General features: G+C 37.3%; 2 protein-coding genes across 2 annotated transcripts in view; both read right to left on the bottom strand.

Moving 5' to 3' along the window:
• The window catches only part of LOC140274018 (transcription factor Sox-9-like), a 411,498-nt gene that overhangs the window by 74,899 nt on the left and 312,581 nt on the right, over positions 1-24,018 (bottom strand). The gene's annotated exons all lie outside the window — the stretch shown is intronic.
• LOC140273588 (ras-related protein Rab-26-like) overlaps positions 1-24,018 on the bottom strand; it is a 44,748-nt gene that overhangs the window by 3,852 nt on the left and 16,878 nt on the right. The window contains exons 3-6 of the mRNA XM_072369204.1: positions 20,530-20,571; positions 19,347-19,413; positions 16,867-16,919; positions 127-192 (exon numbers count right to left, since the gene is read on the bottom strand). Coding sequence (XP_072225305.1) covers positions 127-192; positions 16,867-16,919; positions 19,347-19,413; positions 20,530-20,571 — 228 coding nt within the window. The remainder of the gene's footprint in view (positions 1-126; positions 193-16,866; positions 16,920-19,346; positions 19,414-20,529; positions 20,572-24,018) is intronic.

Genomic DNA, 24,018 nt, shown 5'->3' with positions numbered 1-24,018 from the left:
ATCAACACAACGTGATGTAAGATAGGCAACATTAGCAAGCAAAGTAATAAAGTAAAGAAATGTGCAATTAAAATGTAGACTTCTTTTTCAGATGCTCTATTGTAGTGACAGCTATCAGTGGTCTACCTTGTTTCCTAGCAGCATGAGCACCACATCCTGTTGGGCGTATTCATGGATCTCCGTCAGCCATGCCTGGTAAACATGAAGAAAGAAAGAAAGACAGCTGAGGACACTGTGAATGCAAAATGCACAGCCTGATTTAAAAAAAAAATGTGTTGAATTATCGTGGATAAAAAGGGGTTCTGAACAAGAAGACTTTGTCTGGGACTTGACAAGGGCAGCATGCACATTACATATAATAACATGAATCAAGAGGACATTTAAATGGAGAGTGACAACTGGACTATACATATGTCTGAGAGGAGCAAAAATCTGCAGATCAATGAAAGAGAAAAATAAGACAAAGCAAGAGGGAACGTATCAGGAAGAAGAATACTGTACATTACTGTTGCAAACATCACCGGTTTAATCAACACTGTCTGCTACATCCAGTTTCAACTATACACAGGGGAAAGATTAAACCTTGCAGCAGAACAAACAGCACTTCTGGCTGTATGTGCTCTGACAGCAGCTGAACCAGCCCCTTTGCTGTTAACAAGCAGTTAATTAGCTTGGACGAACACCTGCAAACCCTCTTGATGAAATAATATCCCTCATATCAGCACAATGCCTAATTGCCCTGCTGTGAATTACTCCACATAGGACTTCTGACTGGCTGCTGATAAATTTGTCTTTTTCTTTGACAGTTCTGTTCTGAGGCCGTTTCCTCGCTGACAAGTACTTTACAGTTCATTCTTGATAAATTTACGTTTGTAAAAAGATTGGGTGGTCACGTCTATACAAAGGTCAGGTTGAACAACAGGGGATGCGATGGGCTGTGTGTGTTGACACTGTTGCCTGCGCTGTAAATTTACAGTGGGAACGTAACATTGTCATGCTGTTAACCACAGTGCAATTCCTCAGAATTAAATAAAAGTGCTACATCTCCAAATAAAATACCACAATTTGCAACAATAAACCATCCTGGGTGTGTGAAAATCAATTTTAAATTCAACTCAGTCAACGTGGACTTTTTTTTTTTTGCAACATTTCTTTTTTTTTGTAACTTTAACTTTTAATAACATGCTGGAACTGTTGTAAGCACTGTGACACCAGCAATGAGCGATAGCCAAAGAGAGCACTAGGTATTGGGTGAGGGTAAACGAGTGGGGAAACCTGAAAGGTTTATAAATCATACAAACGTACAACAAACATGGCGAAGAGCCTGGGAAAAAAAAGGACAGTCTGCTTGGATTCAGGAAGCTGAGCAGAATTTTGTTTTGGCAGCAACTGAGTTAAACAAGTCATATATTATTTTTGTAGGGAGGTATGAATTTTCTTGATATAATGATTTGCATTCTACATGCTGATTAATAGTGAAAATACATGGACATGAAAGATGCTCCTTTGAAGGTGTATCCCACTTATATGTGAGAATCCTTTAATCTCCTCCAAACTTGACCCAAATATAGCTCAGGCAACCTGTCTCTGAATACGCTGTGCTCATTTGTCACATCATAAAACAATAAAGGGCTTTTGAGCCCTTTATTGCGAAGGGAATTGTTTTATATTGAAAGCAAAACTACACTCTGCAACTTATGAACAAAACAAATGAGAGAAGTTCTGCATCATGCCTGATGAGAAGAGCAAAAGATTGGTTTATGCTTGTTAATCAACATTCAGGTAAGAATTTTAATGTATATTCTTGGTAGCTGGCATGTTGATACCCATTAAATAGCTTTGCCTTTGTGTCTCATATGCTGCATTTCTGTTTTGCAGGCTGTACACACAGTGACAGTTTATTTATGTCCAACACAGACATTAATAGTAACGTTTTCATTTTCATCTGGGGATGTGATATCCTTAGCAACTAACTTATAGTTCCCAATCATATAGATCATAAATATGTGCAGCAGATGCACGCTCTGGATTGTGACATTATTTTCTGCTGCTGCCATCTTGCAGAGGTGTTTTTACCCTGTTGAGATGAGACTTGGCCTCTGCCATCTTGTATCTTGTGATAAAGGGTGGTTATGCATCTATGAGCAAGCCACCAGGGAGATTTCAATCTTATGATAAAACTTCTGAAAACATACACAATTAGTATATAAACCCAGTGTAATTACAATCATGGTATAAAAGTACGTGACTTCAAATACAATGGTTTCTGAAAAATGTAGGTGAAACGCACTGTCCTTTTTCATATGAATACATCCGTCCCACACAACTGAGTCCTCGCAGTGGCACTAAACAAATGGCATCATAAAAGTTTATTTCCAAGCCGCATCTATCTGGCAAGGACAAGACATCTGCAATACACTCAGCCATAATCACAACACTTTAAACACCTGCAATGATTCACGTTCACAAGAGAACTTACAAGGTCTTTTCATCAATAGGATCAAGAGTCACAAAACTACTTCTTATACTGAATAGACTTCTTTTCCTGTGTAATCTCTGGGCTTGACTCAAAAAGTCAGATGTGTGCCTTTCATTAATAACGTTTGAAAAAATGCACTTCAAGAAGTTTTCTCATGAGTGAATAAAGCTTAGATAAACTTTGTATGAATACATAGTCTTGACTTTGACTTTTTCATTTTATATTACATTCAGCCACACTATGACTGTTCTTAATTATTCTCCACTAAAAGCTTTTTTCCTGCAGCAATTCAATATACGCTTTAACATGTACATTTGTCCCTTAATCAATCCTGTTGTTTATGGTACTTCCTTTAAATCAATGCTGAATCACATTTGTGATTTGATGTGCTTTGGGGTGAATGAGGTCAGACCTGATAGTGAATGTGAGGGTTCTTCAGTGAGGCTACAAGCGCCTCCTTTGTGGAGAAGGGGGTCAGGTCAGAAAATGTTTTACAGAAAAGACCTGAGCCCTCTCCCTTTCTAAAATGTAAAAAAAGTATTTGGGTTGGGGTTAGATTTGTATTACAAGTGCTTTTTCAGCATACTGCTGAGGGAGTGAAATGCTACAGAAAAATCTTTTGCATGTGGCAAATCACCTGCTTACGTCACGGTTTGACTTTTTGTCAAGGTTTCCTATCATGTTGCTTAGCCAGATCTGTTGCCATTATGGCTCATATTATTAAATGATCTGCCTCCTTCTGAATCTGAATTCAAATAAAATCTTTCAAGGCTCAGATTTAAACTGAGCTTCATCTGCTGCCCAGTCATCTAACATCTTTCTCCAATAATAAGTGTAACCAAACCTTTGTTGGAAAAGAATACGACAGCTCTGACTGTTTCTCTCCATATGCTGGGGTTACCCTTGATGCATAGTTTGTAATTAGATCATTTTGCTGTTTATAGCCATCCTCTCATGGTTAGTTTAACAGATATAATCAGATGATGCTACTTATTACTTCGAACCAAGATAATTAAAGCTTCCCACTGTGCTCTCATATCAGAAGTAAGATGCAAGCAGTGATTCAGCTAACAACAAAATGGTTCAGTGCAGGAAACAACAGTTTAATGAGTGACAGGGTACATTTAAGTACATTATAATACAAACAAAAATATGGTTTTGGATATATAATCATACATTTCACTATAACTGGTAGCTGTTTTCTTTTCATGAGAGAGTTTTCAAAAGCTTTTGAACTGCACTGATGATTATGCCATGTCCAATACTGCAACTCAAGTGTAGTATACACATCTTTCCAAATGAAATTTTAAGACTATTCCATTTAGTTATCATATTGAGTATAAGACAAATAATAAATGTCAGGCTCCTAATAAGTAATATCCTTAGTGGCCACAGAGAGAGGAAATGGGCTGGGTTCATCTTTTATTCAATACTAATACCAGAATCTCTGGCCAAATGCTCAGGGAGCCAAATGTCAATGATAATGGCGCAGTGTCAGGAGGTGATGAATTTCTATACCTACTCATTACCCTTGCATTTAAAGTCCCAAACACTGTGACAATTCAAATGCAGCTCAAAGCCTGTTTTATTTGTAAGGGCCACAAAATCCAAGCTCAAACTCTGCCAAGAGATCTCTGGTTCACAATCAACAGTTCTTGAGAAATGAGAAGCATCTCTTTGATTTCAAATAATACATTTCATTCAGTTACAATGCCAAATGGTGAAGCTGATGAGGCCATGGAAGATAACAAGACAAGAGGACTGACACCACAGAGGCAGAGATGTTTCAGTGGGTGCCAAAAGGCACCAAGATGGATAGACAGGTAGAGTAAAACATAAGACAAAGACCAAAGGATCTGCATCAGAGAGAAAGGGCAATTTAAAGACAGGCAGACAGCTGACGGGAGGTGGAATGTGACGTTGTCAAGACAAGTTGTAATTTGTTACGGTATGCATAAGCAGTCCTGATGCTGCCTTGCATCTCTTTTTCTTTTGTTGTCACAAGGAGAGAAAGATGAGGCAGAGGAATGCAATTGAAAGTGAACGAGAGTTTTATGAGAACATTTCTTAAATAAGGACTTCTTTTAGAGAAAAGAAATCCACCTGAAATTGTGGGGGTGGTGGCTTTTGTTTAAAAAAATATATATTTCTAAAGCAATTTGCTTAAGTAAAAAAACCCTTTGAGGAACAATTCAACCAGCTGTTTCAACACAAAGTTAACAACACTAACTAAACCTTTTATCCAAATACATTTTATGAAGAATATTAAACCTTTTTAACTATAAATATAATATGGAACAAAATAAAGAAAACAGTAAACACAGACTGAAGGCAAGGCATCTGCCCAGAAGCATGACAGATGACAGCTTCAAACCGTTCAATAAAGTTACGGATAAGGACTAACTTGCTGCTCTGAATCAGCTCCATTTGCAGTGTAGCCTGGTTTATTTTGATTCATGTTAGTGGTTATTGGCTCATCTTGGCACAGGCATTACATTCAAGACTCCTTCTTGTCTGTTTGGTAAAGTTATGTTAATGTGACTTGTTATGTCTGACCTGTGCTGATCAATACAGCATTCAATTGCTATTTCTAAATGTCACTGTCCCATCCATGTGGGTTGAAAAAGTCTTAATGAAAGTAAGGCACAGAATGATAATGAATAAACAAATAATTCCAAATAAATATATTAAATGTGATGAGCCTCTTTTAAAAACGAAAAGAGTCGAACGTACAGATATTCTTATCAAAATGTGGTAAAAGTAAAAAGCTGACAGAAAAATAAGCTCAAAGCAAGCAACACATTCCCAAAGAGCTGTACCATAAAATATTATCCCAGAAAGACTGTATCTTATCTAAGTTGTTGGAAAGGAAGGCATAAAAGGACAAGACTAATATTTCCTTAAAGCCCTATTTGGTTCAGCGTGCAGCATATACTATAGGCTAAGACCACCACTTCAGATGAGCCTGAAGCTCTTTAAACATTCTGTTTTGTATTTTTTCCATATTCTGCAGCAACCTTCACAGACTTCCCTCACTGAGTTTCTCTCACATCCCTGAAGCATCTTCACAGATTTATAGCTGTGAAACTTCTTATCACACAAGAAAGAGTTGAAATAGGGATGTCAAGATCCTGATTATTGCCTTGTTGCATTTGGAAAACTATTCTGTTTTTTAATTTCATAATAGCATCTCTGATTCTCTCAAGTGGCTCTCCATCATTGTGAAAAAGAAACACAATAACAATCAACTGTTTCATGCAATGAAACTGTGTCTAACTGGTTAATTTAGGCCATGTGAAAGATAGATAAGTAAAAGATCTGTATTATTTATTTCACTGTGTTATTGAACTTTTTTTTTAGTTCAATAACTTTGGCTAAAAATGTTTTAATACACAAAACTGTTTTTTAATTTATTACTGAAGATATTCAAAATTATGTGCTAAACCAGGGGTTTAGTGTGGGATTCCCACTGTTGCTTTAATTACTTTGCTATTTAAAATGAAGAAAGTTCAAGTAGTTCAAATATGCACAAATCACCTTGCGAATGGTACTTTTGAAAAACCGATAGGCCTGCAGAAACTGCATTGCTGATGGGTGTGATTTATTTGGAGGGGTGAAGTCAGCGAGAGGCTTATTAGATTCTGACTTTCTTCACAATCTTTTGATGAGCTGGTTCATGGTTTAACATAAAATGAGGTTTTTGGTGTTGTCTCAGTTAATTGTGTCAGAATGACTTGTGTCAAATGAAAACAAATGCCAAACAAGTAATTTAAACGAATGGCAAAATGAAACATCTGCCTAACATCATTTTAATATCATTACACATACACACACACACACACACACACACACACACACACACACACACACACACACACACACACACACACACACACACACACACACACACACATCAAAATATACATCTCAATGACTTGTCCTTGAATTCCATGATATGTTATTGTCAGTAACAACAAACTATGCACCCTGATACTGTAAACAGGATCTATTTCCATGCTATAAATCCTAGGTCATGCTTTGACTCTAACAAGAAATGAGCATGAATCTCTTCAGGGAGCCTTGGAGTTATTCCTCATGCCCCAACTTTCCCTCTGTGGCACTTTTGTCAATGCAGATTTGCTCTGGGTGACAACGCTATTCTTGCCAAGCTTTGATCAGAGTATCATATGGAGAGACAGAGGGGAGAAGTCTGCTCCCAACAACAGGCAGAGTCAGATTAAGCCAACCCAGAGGAGCGCGGGGAGAAAGTAGGACTTCTCCCCAGAGAGGAGGTTTAAGCAGCTGCGCTAAACAGAGTGGCGCTGTGCCGCTGTCTGACACAGTATCCACATTTAAATTGTTTTGTTATAGCAATGCACAAGATATGCGGTATATCTTGTAAAGATCTGCATACAGGGCCTGTGTCATAAAAAAATGACAATGTAAACAACACAAAAAACACTAATGATCAGCCTTGATGTCAATGGCCTGACAGGGAAAAGAAAGGCTTGTGTGTTTGTCAAAGAGCAGCTGACGTGTCTGCTTATAAACCCGAGTGTGAGACCTGTACAGGTGACTGACGTGCTTTGAAAAGCTGTAGTCAGAGTGAACATAAGCATGAGTGAGAGTGAAACACTTCACCAAATAGTTTTTGAAGTGCACTAGCTGAATGAGATGCGACCTTACGACATAGTTTTGTTTGTAATGAATAACCCGATGAAAGGATAGTGTCTGTTGCGGAACACTAAATAGTTTGATTGAAGATATATATATTTTTTATCATATCAAACCATGGTTTAAGATATTTGTCAAGAAAAGCCTTAAACATATTTTTATTTTCCTAATGTGATTAACAAAATAAATGAGATTTTAAGTGAATGTCTGAAAAATGAAAGCTTCACCTGCTAAGCACACATACGTTCCATGAAATGTAATATGGCAATTTGCTTTCTTGGTAACTGGACAGAAAATAGCACAAAAACATCATAATACATGTGAAATGATAATAAAAAATATGTTGTGTTTCAGAATTAAAGGCACAGAGGGTTCCACCACTCAGTAAAGGGAAAATGGTCCAATTTAATACGACATTGAGAGAGAGCTGGGGGAACCGTCCTCTATGGTAAACAATATCATTTAACGATCAGGAGAAACATCTGTACTCAAGAGACATGGCTGAAAACCAATAAGGCAAAAGAGGTCATGAACTGCTGAGCATCGGAAATCCTTATGAAGCAAAAATGGGAAAAACATTTTGGTTTTAAAACTACAACCATTGATCTCCTCATTTCTCAAACACTGAGAGTGTTGTTGAGAGAAGAGGCAACACACCATAGTGATAAAAATGTTACTGCCGTATCTTTCACATTTCTCACTTTAACATTCAATGTTTCGTCTAAGTGCCGGTTTGTGTACAAATTAAACCCATTTGTGCCTGTCAGTTACTTTTCAACTTTCTCTTTGTCAATAAGAGAAAATGAATCCTGATATGTGGACCTAATAGGTGAGACAGTGAAGATGTCAGTGATTTAGGATGAATTACTTTCTCTATCTATATGCATGTCAAGCTGGATTGTGAAACTCACATGCACATATGTAGACTACATATGAGTAGTGGGTGTTGGCACTGTAATGTCAGCCACTGCTTTGAAAAGACAGGTTTTGTATTTGGCTGTCAACGTTTAGGTCTTTTTGGAGCCATAAGTAACAATAATTGAAGAAGAAAGTGTAGCAGGAGAGTGCTACTTGAAACCATTTTGGATAAAAATATCTATCTTTGAGGTCTAATGTCAGTGTTATTGTGAAAATATTTTCTGAAACACAATCAGCACAATGTTTGATATTAGTTAATTTAGCTAATGGCACCATAATAACATTTAAATGGAAGTTTATTGGAGACAGTAGTACTTTGGAGCCACTTGATAATGATATTGCACTTTAAGGCATTCCTTCCTTGGCAGCACAACTCTGTCCTGGGGACTTCATACGTCTTTTCTATTAAGTCTACGCATGCACTACAAGTCACTCTTTAAACTGAGATAAACAGAGGTGACAAGCTAATAATATGTTGCATAAGTGACAAATGGTTGAATCTGGGAGTATTAGAAATGAGTTCACAAACCATGTCAGAGCACATTATGGCACTGACTTTGTAAATTTCAGCAAATTATGAATGCAAGATTTTTCAATATATTGTAAAGGATATGATGGAGCGTGTACACAAAGCCAAGTACCGGTAAAATACAAATTCATTGTGAAGAGGATGTAAAGTCTTAAATAAGACTATTTATTTACCAAGCAAATATGTTAGATTTTCAATACTGTGATTTCATCAAGGAGTAATCTAACCTCATGACGGAATCAGATAAAGTAATTTGTGCAGGTTATGAAAATGCATTCACATGTACACTTCGGATTATTTTGCTGACATTCGTATCATGTTTTTTTTCAGTGTTTAAAGTCGGGGTGTGGGCCTGGGTCCCCTCTCGCTAATCAAAAGGAAACCCTGCAGTAAACAAAATCTTTTGCTATTGAGAAAAGATTGGCAACAGGAGTATCAATCCACTAGAGAAAGAGCAAAAAAAAAAATCTCACTCAGTTCATCCAAGATGTATTCATCTCCTCTGGACAGACTAAATTCTAAATTAACATGCAAGGTCATGATTAAACAAAAAGGAAGAAGTTCAGTGTGGTTTCTGCTGAGATAAGCTCTGCTTAATTTTTAACTGAGATTCAGAAAACTTGACATAGTACAATTTTTCATTAGCAGCAGGTACACAACTTATACAGCTCTATTATCTACTTAATAGATAAATATGCCATTTATCTTGTTATCTTAGACTGTGAAACTTTAACCAATTTTACAACTTTTCTCCAAGAAAACCCACCAAAATTACAAAAATGGTGGTATGTGATGGAAAACAATTTACATTTGGGACAGTGACATTTGTCAGATAAAAATATAAAGATATAGAGAAATAATGCAGAAGAAGATTGGATGAGTCACCTACTGTAAACCTATTACACATAAAACACGCCTCTGACTGCCAGACTATCTTTATGATGCCTAAGAGGTAAAACTAATACAAAACATGTATAACAGAAATTAACAGAATATCTTGTCACATTTGTATCAAAGGCAATGAATGAATGTTATCCACCCTCAAAAAATCTAATCTCCTCATTAGTTAGAGGAATTACTTTGCATCAGCAATAGAGCTCAGAATGTCTGGTCTCAAATGTTTCTTTTTGGAAATGTACCGCTACATCAGACTATTCCTGCATAAGGGAAGCAGGAGATACAATGCTAATACATGTCTGTCCTTTTCAGATCTGTTCAAAGTTGTTTTCCTGATCATCTGAAATTATTCAAAAATGCCCTCTGTGGCAGTAAAAGCAGAGATAGACACTCTCCAGTTTTTCACTGCAGCTTTAACCTTTAACCTCCCAAAGATAAAAAGCTTCTTTCTGCTGAGTTGCAATGAACTCAGAGGAGCATAAAAGCCACTTTTCTGGTGAACAAGCAGGAATGATGATGTTACATAACTAAAAAAAAAGTGAGATTAAAGAGAGAGGCCATCAATTTTTCTAAGCTTGAGATTTTTCTTTACCTATTTTGAAGCCATTTTGATCTGAAATCTCTGCTTTGTTTTTGTTAAAACTGATTCAGCTCAATCAAAAAGCAAGTAACTCAAAGAACAAGGCCATTCATGGCCATCTGTTTTGTCACTTTGCAGCTGACATTGAAGTAAATGGAATTGTCCACAGAAAGCAGCTGCCTGAGCTCTGATGGATCCTTTCACCTCCGACGTTCGACTGTGCAGAGCTACACTCCACCAGCTCTATCATATGTGACTGCAGTAGTCTACTGATGCTATGGAACTGACATACTTATATTGTTGTATACAGAAAACCAATACAGAGGGACTTTCCAAGTGACATTGAAGATTGCTGTATATCATACCTGCATGGAACCTGATGATGTAAAATTATTCTAATGAGACTTTTTAGAACATTTCCGAACCTGAAATGACTCAAATTCCAGCGTCTCCTATGATTATAAATGGTATTTGAATTTATATCACTGCGATATTTCCTAACAGCTTCCTTCATCACCATCTGGTGTGCTGGTGGCATGACATTTAACCAGCAGCTATGTGGTAGGGAGGCGGCCATTTCATTTGAAGCCAGAACATACCCTGGGGACAGCCAGTGAGATGAATGAAGACAAGCAGCTGAAGGTTTCATCTCCTTTCAGGCTTTCATTGTGTTTCTACAACACAGACACGTAGGCACGATCAAGTATTTGAACATGAGCAACCTCGCACAAAGTTGCTGCACCACAGTGATAGATCATTTAAGAATCAGAGTAAGAAACAAGAAACAATGTGTTCTATTTAAAGGGAATGTATCCTAATCCATTAGCGCTACACATCTGCATAATCGATATGCCGACGAGGAGGTTTTTGTTTTGCATGTGACTAATTAATCTGGAACCCTGCCTGGGTACGCATCAGTTCTAATAATAGAAATCTTTATATCTATCACTTGAGATCCAGTGCAGTTTCAAAACAGAATGACTGGACACATCAGGAGATTATGTCGGACAAGTACTGTGAATATACGGTTACACTTAAAGACAACATTTGAACACTGCCTGATCTCATGTTCCTATGGTTACAGCTGCTCCAATCAATGTTTCTTTATTAACACAGGCTGAAACAACTATGAAGGGGACAAAGGGACTCATGAAAAAAAAATCTGTGAACAGGAAATGGCAAACAAAGCACTATTTTCTGCTTTAGGTTTCGTCTGTTCTTCTGAACCACAGCTGTCTCTAATTGGTCATAATTTCAATTTAGTTATAAGGGAGAGACAAAAAATTAAGCAGATATATATAATCTCAGAAAGCATTAAATTGGACACAAATTAAATACCTGGCAATGCTCAGTCACCAAGATGTTTAATGCCTCCCATCAGAAGAGAATAGAGAATACCGATACCGATACCGAATATATACCAAACTATTTCTTTGTAATTTTTTTTTGCCAGATATAGATCAGGTAAAAACACTTCAACATTGTGTTTGATTTAATGGGGAACTTAACACCCTCATGGCAGGCAGTTTTGTCACATAAAAAAGGTAAGATAGAGCCACCATATAATGAACACCCACCAGCGGACATTTACTGACAAACTTGCTAGTGCTAGTGGAGTACTTTGCCTATTTCAGGCAAATTACCTATTATGTGAGAACAATAGAGCACTTAAGAGAGCAGATATTCAACTTGAATTTGTTATAGGATCAAAACACTTCCTAGAGCCAGTGGATGTGTAAATTAGCCACTGTTTTCTAACAACTTTGGTGCATTTAGTTTGAGAAAAAACTAAAGTTTGAGGTTTTATGAAGCTCAGGCTCTTTGAGTAATTTTTGATTGCAGTCACAACTAATCAGCAAATGGTATCCTTAATTATATCAGCTCTGAGATGTTAAAGGGAGTTCCAATCTCACTTGTAACTGAGTTATTGGGGCGAGTGGTTGAAATATTCTCCTACAACACTTCAAGAATCTTCAAGAACCTGATAAGTTATGAGCTTTTGTCAATTCCTTTTCCTTTTCAACAGTGCTATGATCTGTCCTAATTTTTCTACACCATACAAAGATTGCCCAAGCAGGTGTACTTGAAGATGGATGTACCTTTCTCATTGCTGGTAGAAGTATTTTTTATCCCGTGTGTGTTGAGGACAATGTGATGTTGTACTCACAGAAGTTATGCTCAGTAACAATTGTTTTTCTTACCAGGGTATATCACTATGAACAACTATGACAGGAAGGAATGGCATTAAACTGTATCCTGCAGACTGTGAGCTGTGCGTGTCCTTTTGCAGTTGTCGGCAGCAAACCGTAGAAATGCAGAAAAAAAAAAAAGAAAATGGCTTCAGTAGCTGAGAACAGTAATGGATCTGTTTGTGATCTCATGCTTGTCAGCATATATGTTGGTCCTGTCCTATACTAAAAGAACCTGTGCAATTCATACGCAGATGATGTGATCATTTATTGAAATTGTGTGTTGATAGTGTGATAGACTTTGTGCAAATGGTTTGTTAGATTAGATGTAGGTTAAGTGACAATCACCGAATCACAGTGATTAGGTAATCTTTTGATTCCCATCCACAGCCAGTAATCTGACGTCTGAATGACTGTGCTGCTGGAGGAGGTTGCTTTTTGTAGAGTAATCCAGACAAATTATTTGCAGCAGAGACTCAAATTAACTTTTGGAGTATTCCTGAAGCAGCGCTTTAGACAACAAGACATTCATCACATTACTTAATGGCTTGTGTATTTCTGCAAAAAAAAGATTGACTTGCATTACTTTCTATTGCAAATTATGTAAACAAAAGCGAATGATTCATATGCCACAGTGAACAACATCAAACCTCTGAGAAATTCTGATGCAGCTAAAATAATCTGATTTGACTAAAATTGTTTTCTCAAACCACTTACCCAAATTTGCAATATCCAAATAAAAGCAGCTGCATCTTTCAGTTGTAGCACGTAAGAGTATAAGATTAATTGCTCTGACTGAGCCTAGATATTAAGCCATTCTCACTAAAATGATGGACAGCTTCAGTGACGTTTATGCTTTACCTTCTTAATTGTGTCCTCACTGGAGAGACAATGACTCACTACAGAGAGATACATGTCTGAGGTTGCAGAAGGAAAATTGATTTACCCCTCTAATTTATCCATTTCCCTTAGAGTGACATTCATCACCATTAGTGTTCATTAACATGAGTTAGTGCTTGTTAGGCAGCGATGTGCCAGCAGGCATTTGCACTTTGCAGCTGACATCAGTATTCCTTCCAGTAACGGACACTGACTGAATGTGAGAGTGGTGGAGGGTTGTGGAAGAACGAAGGAACACTGACCAGAGTGGGAAAAGATTTACCAATCTGGGGTTCCGATAAATATCCCTAATCTGTGAGCGACAAAAAATAGTTTTAAAACATAAACTTCAACATTCACAGCAGTGACTCTTTATGTACAACTTCAATGAAAACCAAACAGCTGGGTGTTTATGCCTCATTTTCTAACCATGTCATGTAAAAATGTTAACTGTGACAGAGCCACACTGGAAATCCTAAATAATTCTATATACTCCATATTCTATAAAACTATAGGTCTTATAAAAGTAGATTTTGTGCAGGCATGTTTTGGTTCCCAGAGACAAATCATAGTCAGTCAGATGTTCGATACAGTTATCAGTGATGCAAAGTTGATGAACTTCAATAAGTCATTTCATATCACCACATCATCAGGCTTCTCAAAGTTGAGGATTTTCTCTTTTCTATATCTCTCATAATCAAATGTGTTTGAATTTTGGAAAAACATTTTTTTTGTAGATATTACTTTTGTATAAAGGGGTTCTCTAAATAAGAAATAATGACTTTTCTGTGCTAGTATGGATTAGATAAAAGGAACATTTTCTGCTATCACCAACCTTTAACAGAGCACATTGTCGTAGCCTCACAGTGAGCCGAAAGCTTTCAGATAGTAAAGACTTCTAAGTAAAACAAAGCCTGAAGCTGAGTGTGTGCCCGGAGCTGCATCAGCTCACCGCTGAGATGGTAGGAGAGTGTGTCACTTTGCTGACAATGCTGCTCACATACCTGTGCTTTTCTTTCTCCGCTTGGGAGGCGGACTTAGACTAGGGAAGCATCTTTCCTGCTTCAGTGATCCCTCAGAGCATAGTGGTACATCACATTTCTCTGTCATACAGTGGTAGCAAACAGTCTCTTCTTCCTTTAACGAACCCTTTGGTGCTCTGAGAAACCATTCTTCTGGACAGTGCCAATTACAGCCGTTGAAAACTGCCTCACTTCGAGTGTTGTATGTTATACTTATTAAACTGTGGAAAACGGCAGGTAACATGATGAAAGCTTTAGTCTGTCTGACAGCAGTTACAGTGCCATGAAAGACAGTAATGAAGGAGGTTACTCAGGAGGTTTATCATTGGACATTCACTGTACAAGTGCAGAATTGGGACCTATCTTATTTAAAAACGTTATGGTAAGATGGTAAGTGGTACTGTTTAGCCTGTGTTTCCAGTATTTTTTTTTGTTTTGACTGAAAGAGCATAGTCACTTAGGCTCTTCTGATATATCTCCTCAAGTTCTCTCTACCTGTGCAACTGATATTTATTGCAGCCCTGCCTTGAAATCACAAAAACCCATAACTGACTGATCAGATGATGTGATTAGCTAACCAGCATTATTGGCTGTTGTGTTTTCAAAATATTATGGCCCAACCTCTTTCTCAGAGCTGCAGCACAAAGTGTGTTATAGTCAGAGCTCAGCCATGGTGTATAATCAGAGAACAGCGAGGCCACAGTGAACGTTTTTTTATTACAAATCCACCCAAAAACTGTGAGTCAATCCAGATTGACTCAAATATTTAGCATGCAACTTCCCCTAACCCAAGTCAATCCTACTCCCTGTTGTTGTACAAGTCAATAATAATGTTTCACCTACATCTTAAACCAAAACTGCACGTAATGAGTTTACCTTCACATCACTAGAAGACAGAAGAAAACTAACATTGAATTCATGAACACAATCAATTTAAATATGGTTTTTAACCCTCTAGGAATTTTTTTTATTTATATACAGCACAAAAAACCTATAATTTCCGTAGTTATTTAAAAAATTCTGTTCTCTTGCAAAGAAGGAGAAAAAAAAGAGAACAGTCTAATTTACCTGAACTGCTAAACAATATTAGTACTGTTCAAGCACTGATCCTGCAACACTGAACCAAACAGCTCACATAATTCTGTAGTTTTGTGTGATTTCACATCACATGCCAGCGTATATACAGAAAATCTGACTGCAAGTATCCAGGGCTGCACAATCCAACCAAATATTAGTGTCAGCTTTCTCCTGTGTCTCTAACTCAAAAAAATATTATTTATTGTTTTATTGGCATGAGCTTTTTGAGAACACAGGAAGAATAGCTATAACTTATTATCAAAATCTTTCTAAAAGCAATCACAGCGGCAAACTTATCACAAAGATTATTAGTTGAATGAAATACTACAAGAAATAAAATTCATATTACTGGTGTAAGGCTAGTATCGAATTGTAATTTTATTTCAATCAGTTGAATCATAAAGGGAATATGTCTTTAAAACTAATGGTAAGCTGTAACTGATCTGTATGTGGACTGTAAAACTGACTGCATCAAAACACCATCTTTAAATTGAGCTACAGCGTATTCCCACAGTGAGCTGTGCACCGACTCGATCTTGTTACCCAGATAATAAAAACCAGTAATGAATGGTTTCCTTTGCATGAGGGCTCATGTGATTTAAATTGGCTTCATCTTTCATAATCTAATATGTTCTCAGTGTTCTTATTGTCAGAGTGCATGAAACATGAACATTTAACAGTCTGCACCAACAGGCAGAGCAGGCGCCACCGAGCCCAGCGTGGTTTTATGCCACCACAAGTCATTGAGAGCTTTCTGTGTGGAATTTGCATGTTCATGCCATAAAAGATTCCAGCCAAACAGAGATGAGAAATTTTAGGTAAGACAACCTTTTAGGAATACTGATATTGGCAAGATGGTAGTCTCAGAACTTGAATTGGTGTCTGGGCACTTAACTGTGGCTGCTTAATAGTTGATCTTCATCAGATGCAAGGGACTAATCTCCCCACAGGGACTCATAAAATAGAATTTAACTAAACTGCGTTCCTTCTCCAATAAATAAACAAGGAGTTATAATCTAAGGGATTGACTTTAGAGGGGCCAGAATTGATACATCAACTCCCTTTGGATTTCTAACACAATCCTCATGTACAAACTGAATACTGAGAAAAGAACGCCGAGACTCTGCCTAGATTAAAGTCTAAGATTGAGAAATTTTCATGACATGGTTTTCCATTATTTGAAGGCATTACAGCCCAGGTGGAATAAATTGTTTTAGAAATGAATTAAGACTGTAGAAATATCAAAGTATGAGCTTAAATGTTACAGGATATTCCTCAAGTTAAATTCAGTCTCCCTACAGTGTGTAGTCCTGTTAGTATTGCTTTTCTGCAGATCATTCAGACTGCATCATTTTCCATAGATTACAGGGAATATCTCTGCAATTCAGCATTACAAAGCAGATTGATAGATACAGTTATTCTCCATCTACTATGTCCCACATTTATTTCTTACTACATTTGTAACCATTTAGTGGAACAGAACAAAGTCAGATGTCCTATTATCAAATCTGATTTGACTTTTTGGGGTATACTTGGCTCACAGAAGAGGTGCTGGGTTGTTGGATTAAACACAAGATATTCTGTCAATTAAGAGCTTCAAAGAACAATTAATGGTGACCAACCTGTATGTTGTCAAAGGATGATTTGTTGGTGACGTCATACAATAAAAGTAGAGCTGAAAGAAACAAAGAAAAGTTCAAATGTAAAACACTTTGGTAGAAAACTTACTGCAGATGCAGAAAAAGAGAAACGCGTTTAGGACTAAAGGAAGAACAGATGTTGCGATGAAAAAAACAACAGCGAAAAAGAGCTTAATCGTTCGATACTTTTAAGGAGGACATAAAAGTGGAAAGAAGAGAAATTCTAGATTCATTTGAAGTTTTCTTCCTCATATTAACATTCTCCCCTGGAGTGTATTATTTTTTTCTGTTCCAATTTGGCTCGGATTTTTTCCAATTAACTACGCAGCGAAGTGTTAAGAGTAAAGTAATTACACTCACAGAGCTTCATCAAATAACAGTGAAATTATGCTTTTGTATGTCTAGGAAAAGATGTTACAGCTAAATATTGTACTCTATTTTCATTTACAGTTAAATGAAGTTATTTTGTTTTTTTCTTCATATAGACTTATGTTGATAAGTTCTCTTCTAGATGAGTCTTTTCCCCAGATTTCAGTAGGGGATTGAATGTTCACGTCACCTGTTCAGCTTCAGATGGTTTGTTTAAAAGATGATGTGAACAAAAACATAAAAGCCAAATGAAAGGAAAAGGTGCGCAATGTGCATTTTCATCTAAAAAACAACCAAATATCTACAGATTGTTCACCACACCACACAGCACAGCACCGTAGAGTACAGATCCCATTGGGTCAGCTAGAGAGTCATCCATCAATCTGGAACAGCAAAAATAAATGCTTGTGAAAAATATGACAGGATGCTTGTGGGTAAACTATGGAAACACAAACAATATTCAATAGGGTTTTTCATCCAGAACACACAGGATGGTCTGAGTTTGAGCTCAAATGTTTTACTGCCTTGTGCTTCTCTGTAATTTCCATTTTTGTGGTTGCTTTAATCTTCATCTTTTATCATCACTGTATCGTCATTGAGGTCTTGTATCTTAACATATTACATGTACAATAAATGCTAAACCAACATTTGATCCTATCAGCAACAAAAAACCACCTGAAGCTGACCAACAATCACTGAACTCCACACATCAGTAAAAAAAAAAAAAAAACCTGATTGTACTCTCCCACACACCAGATATACTTCCTTTCCACCACTGTCTAAAAAGATACTCTTTGAATGCTTTTCCTTCCCAATTCCAAAGCCTCTCCTAATTCTGAGATCCTTTATCCTCCTACACTCATCTCTCTGTACTGACACTAACCCTAACCCTCCCAATCTGTGCCAGCAGCTTTGCTGTGGTCTTAAAAATATAATGGCAGTAAACTATCGTTTACTGCAAATCTCATAAACAAATATTCTATTCACAATGACACATAGAAATCAAAGTGTTGAAAATGTTGCTCTTTAAAAAAAAAAAAAAATAATAAGCTCATCTTGATTTTGATGGCAGCAGCATGTCCTTAAAAAAGTTGGGACAGGGTCATGTTTACATCTGTGTAGCATCCACTCGTCTATAAATGCCTGGGCACTGAGGAGACATTCTGCTGGACCTTTGGTAGAGGATGTTGCACCAACCTTTTTGGAACCAGGGTTTGTACATCATTCCACTTTTATGTATGAAAGTACAAGGAGACATACAGAGATATTGATTCTGATTATTTTATCTTTTACATCTACTCTATTCAGCTTGGTTTTCTTCAAATGTGAATAAAATATAGAAAAAAATTCCTCTGCTATAAGAGTCAGTTGAATATTTTGATAGAATTCAAGGCACTGCCCAAGATCAGTTGGAATCCTAAAAACTGTATGAAGGCATTTAGGGAGATGTGTGAGCTTTTGTTGGCCCCAAAAAGCAGAAACATCTACAGCAAATCCACATTGCAGAAGACTTAAAAAAATGTTGACATTCTTCTACTGAAACAGGAGTTTGCTCAGATTAAACTAAGTTGCAGTCGGAATAGTCAGGATCATTAAAAAGCTTTGGTGTCCACTTGAGTGTTGAAATAATGGAGTACTTTAAGTAGGGACTTAAAAGAGAGGAAAGTCTTCAAAATAACATTAATCTTATTATGTTCACTATACACCTGAGTATTTATATATCCTGCTTGAGGCATGTCCTCCCCCCTCTCTTAGCAACCTTCCAATAAAGGCCACTAGTGCCAAAATAACCCTTTAAAAAGGTCTTAGAAGTGTGGACATCCTGTGTGATATGCTTCATGTCAGTAATGGAAAAGCAATTGAAAGTCTGGACAGAGAGAGATGTGTAAGGCTCCACTCAAGATGTGTGTTGTGGTTTCCAGAGTCAGGCATATTTCCAAGCATAAAAAAGTGCATAAAAAACTGCTGAAAGTCCTCTGGGATCTCCTTCTCATAGGAAACAAAGACAATCCCTCTTTGACAAAAGAAAACTGTAAATCTATAGTACCATTATCAAGAAAGTCTATAAAAGTACACATGCATGAGTGTCTCACCATGGGCATCACGATAGTAGGCGTGAGTGACACTGCGGAAGCGCTCCTGTCCAGCTGTGTCCCAAATCTACAGATAATGAGATGGAAATAAAGATAGAACTTTCAATTTTTTTAAACAAGTTGTATATGTACCGTCGGGTGGCTAGATCTCATTCTTAAACTATTCAATTTACTCTGATAATACTGGACAGGTCTGAAATATCAGTATCAAGTGTGTTAATGCTTTTTATGAATCAGTCCTGCAGGCACCACCTGGTTTAAATAGTTTAAGTCATTTTTCTGTCCACCACAAGAAAACTTAAAAAACATTCACTTGGATCTGAGCTCTGGTTTGATCTCCAACTCTCAAAGAAAATATCTGTCTTATATTCACTATAATTGGCAATTACTTCTGTCTGCTTTTTGCTGCTGTGGATATAGCAAACAGAACTTTGCTAAAAAACAAAGCTGTAACCAAGTACCTGATCAAATCAGCTTTTATAAATAAAGTTAAAAGTTATTCATTGCACAAGTTTCTTTCACATACAGTTTGACTCAACCGTTTTCAGTGCATACAAACATTTTAATAAACTTTTATCATGTATCTTATGTCTACTTTTACCACTAATAGTGTTTAAACTGCCACTCTAATTGAAACTGGCCAGTTGTCAATTCTGACATCTTTTATCTTAGGTGTCACTCACAAGAATGAGCAAACAGATCTTTTGGACTCACATTTCAATCACAAATGTTTACTGCAGGTTTGCCCATTAATCGAAGTTTAAGTTCCCAACACTGCTGAAACAACAGCTACTGAAACTTCCTGCAGAGCTGAATGGAACAAGATCAGGTTATGACTCCCATTGTTTCTTTGTCGATACAGGCATTTTATTTCATGTGTAAATGATCAGTTATAGATATAGAAAAAACCTAATCTATACACACTCAGTCTGGGCCATGATATTAAGAAGCTACCCATATGCCTCAGGCCAACCAGGTGGCATCGTCATTTTGACTCCAGGTGTGGTCACATCATCTCTTCCATCCAGAGCAGACCTTTTTAAGACCTGACTGCACCCCTAACTCGTTTTTTCCCTTAATCATTTTTAAGCATTTTTGTCTAGAACATCAAGTACTTTCATGCACAGATCCTGTCGTTCTCTATAAATGTTCTTTTTTGAGAAAAAAAAAATCATGCACTTACCTGGAGCTTTACCTTGACTCCGTCAATGTTCAGGACTTTGTTCTGGAAACGAAAGTAAGAAATGAGGTTACATGACAGTACCTAAATTTAAACACGCTTCCCAACTAGCAAAAACTTTTTCAGGGTATGGGGGAAACAACATGAGGTGTGTGCGGTTTTGTGGTCAAGCACCTGCCTGAATAGTCTCTCCCTGTCATTCCTCTCATCTACCTTCCGCACTCTCCTCTCCACTTTCCATCAATATTGCATGTCTCCAACTCACTCGGGCCCCTTTTGATGAAGCTTCACCTCTTTCCTCTGGAGAATTAACCTCCTCTGCTCCGCTCACCTCCTTCTGTCTCTTCCAGGGAAACTTTCTTCTGATCTCTGCTGCACTTTGCTCCATCACACCACACAACAGAGCTCACACAAATGGATGTGCAGTTTCAGCTCTGAGCATGATGCTGTCTTCAGAGCCAGGTTCCTCAAAGTAAAACATGCTGCTTACAGATTTACTTCAGTTCAAAGGCTAAAAAAAGTTTGATTCAAGCAAAGGATATAAGAACTACTTTTAAGCACAGCTGCTTTTTTTCAACCAAAATCTGTAATTGCAAATGGGTTTTATATGCCATGATTTATGGGTCTTACGTTTTTTAGTCTGATCCTGTCATTTTTATCCCCACAGTCTATGTCCTGGTTGATTTGACTTCCTGTTTACTTTTGAAATTTGTTTTCATTGTACACCGCTGTTTCCCCCTCAGTTGCTCATAGTCTAATTGCCTTGCACCTGGTTTTACTCCCTGTTCGTATTTAGGCAGCTGCTTTAGTTTGTGCCAGTTTGTCATCATTGTTTGCAGATAGTGTCGTTTGGTTACTGTATTGTTCATCTTATTTTATTCTTATTTTTGGGAGTTTCTGATTTGTGAGCTTCCTACCACAGCAGCACTATTGGTAAACAGAGTAAAAATAAAATTTCACCTTTCGTCTCGACCTAACTTGCCACAGATACACTCAACCATAACATTTCCACCAATTCATCTGCTAAAATTATTGTAATATATGAAGCAAGAATAGTCAATAAAAGTCAAAAAGCCATTTTGTGGGTGCAATATGTTTGTGCCCTCTTAGTCTGATTATGATTAGAAAAAGAATTTGGGGTTCCCATAATTTCTTCACTGTGACTTGGCTACAAACCAAAGTACTGAGATTAATTAAAAGATTCAGCCGATAACAATACAGTATCAACCCAGAATATGCAATAACTATGTTGATCCACAGCATAAAATGCAGCAGTTGTACCCAGACTTTCTGGGCTCCAAGAACTTTTTAAGCCTACTTTTACATTTTGAAATCGTGCCAAACTTGCCAACATTTAGTATTATGTGAAATTATGACTGATGTGATTATGCACAAATATTACATGTTAAAATGTGCTTCCATGTAGGTGGGAGGAGCTAGAAGGAGGAGGAGGTACAATACTGTAGACTAGCAAACTGAACTACGCCTGAGCTGCAGGTGACCTAATGTTGTCTTACTGATGTTTCACTTTCCTGTCTCACTGTCAGTAACATTTGGTTAGTGTTAGGCATAAAAATACATATACATTTTAGATATCTATTAGCATATCTATAAAAACATAGTGATGACACCACACCTAACATAAGCCAACAATGGAACAAAAGACATTAAATTCATATTGGATTACTAATGGGTTAATCTAACTGTTTGGACTCCAGCAGAAATGTTTATAATCTCAGACAGAAGTCTATTCTATTAATTTAGACCAGATTTCATTCTCCATTCCATGAGCTTAGAAGTGCCATAGAACAGAAGAGGTCAAGTGTTTTATTTGTCCTGGTATGATGATGTGGATTACATTGCCTATTGTCAGGACAACAGTCAGAAGTTTCCTCCTATCCTTACTCCCCACTCCCTGGGATATTCCCAAGAGCTGCGGGTGACCTTCTCATTCCCTGATCCCCAAGGAGAGCAGAGGATACTCAGCCCTGACAAAATGCTGCTAATCTTCCAGCAGACAACTTAGATAGAGATGTGGTCTTTGGTGATGTGTTCAGCTCATCTACATCTCTGAGAGTCACAAATGGGGAATGTCATACATATTCATGTGGAGAACTTGAGCTGCAAGCTAGTTTATAAGTGTGGTCTGATAGGAATCAGTCTCTAAAGACTACATCCGTGTGGATGTTATTGCTAAAAACAACCCACAATTTGCTTAGAGGCTTCATAAATATTTAGTGACCCAGAAAAAGAGTCTTGTGATACCAGGATTTTGGGCGGACTTAATGTTCACTGAAAGAATGGATTAAGTTGGATGAAAAGCATGTATCTGAGCAGCTTAGAGCATACAAGCCAGTCTATTCTGGTGGACTGAAGAATTAAGGTACAGCAGATTAAAGGGTGTCAGTCTACCAGCACTTACTCCACTTTTCTTTCAGAACTTTCTCAGCTTCAACACCTTAGAGGCTCAATTTGTTTAAAAAATGCACCACTCTTAGGTCAGTTTCATTCCCTAAGCAGCAACAAACCACCTGTGCACAGATGACATTTTCAAATTAAAACTACAAAAATAAGGTACACAGCTGATAACGTACAATACAGATTCACTCTAAAAGCATTTCACGGGGATCATAAATTACAAATGCACGAGGAGCTTTCAGAAGGACCTGTGAAGTGTGAGCCAATAAAACATTAATAGCTGCAGCATGAGGTAACTATCAGGAGAATGACGTCCACATAAAGCTCATATGAGACAAATTAATGGCGTCGATGGTGCTGTACCTCATTGTCTATACAGCTGCTTTTGACAGCTTACTGGTACATACCGCTGCATGCCCCGTATGCAAATCAAAGCATTGGGGCAACAAGCCAAACAGAGGGTAGCAATATCAGTGAGGCAGGACATACACTGCAGTAAACTGTGTTTCCAGCTGTCAAGTCATGCAAACAGACACATGTACACACTTACAAATACTGCTTGGAAACGTTAATCTCATCACCCTCCTGGTCTACTTCAGGTGTACACAGTTTACTTTTAGGGTTTTGAGAGATGCTTGTAAAACGACTAGGAACAGGAATGAACTGGAAAACAAACAACAGTGTATGAGGACAACCTGAAGAGAACAGAGGATCTGATTGGTGAATGAGTGCAGCTGAGCATAACTGAACACAGGTGAGACAGAAGAGTTAATGAGCAGAAAGGAGGGAAGTGAGGAAAAAAGTGAGGAAGTGACAAAACCGAGAAAAGACATAAAAAAACACAAAAGACAAAGGTCATGACAGAATTGACAAAAAGGACTCTTTTTTTTTATCAAACAATTAAATATTCTTAATTTGATAGTTGTATACATTTTGTACAGCAGTCTTTATTATGCGACTTGAGTAAGCAAAACACTCCTAAGTCTGTTATTAGAGAAGCTTGTTAGATATATTGTTCACTTTGATAGAAAATAATTATCCAGAGACATGCTGTTATTAAAAAATAACTGAACA

Source organism: Leuresthes tenuis, unplaced genomic scaffold (assembly GCF_036924035.1).
Source record: "Leuresthes tenuis unplaced genomic scaffold, fLeuTen1.0.hap1 SCAF_17, whole genome shotgun sequence".
Lineage (NCBI taxonomy): Eukaryota > Metazoa > Chordata > Actinopteri > Atheriniformes > Atherinopsidae > Leuresthes > Leuresthes tenuis.
Note: the sequence above shows the minus strand (reverse complement) of the source record. Positions and strands in the feature narration are given on the sequence as shown.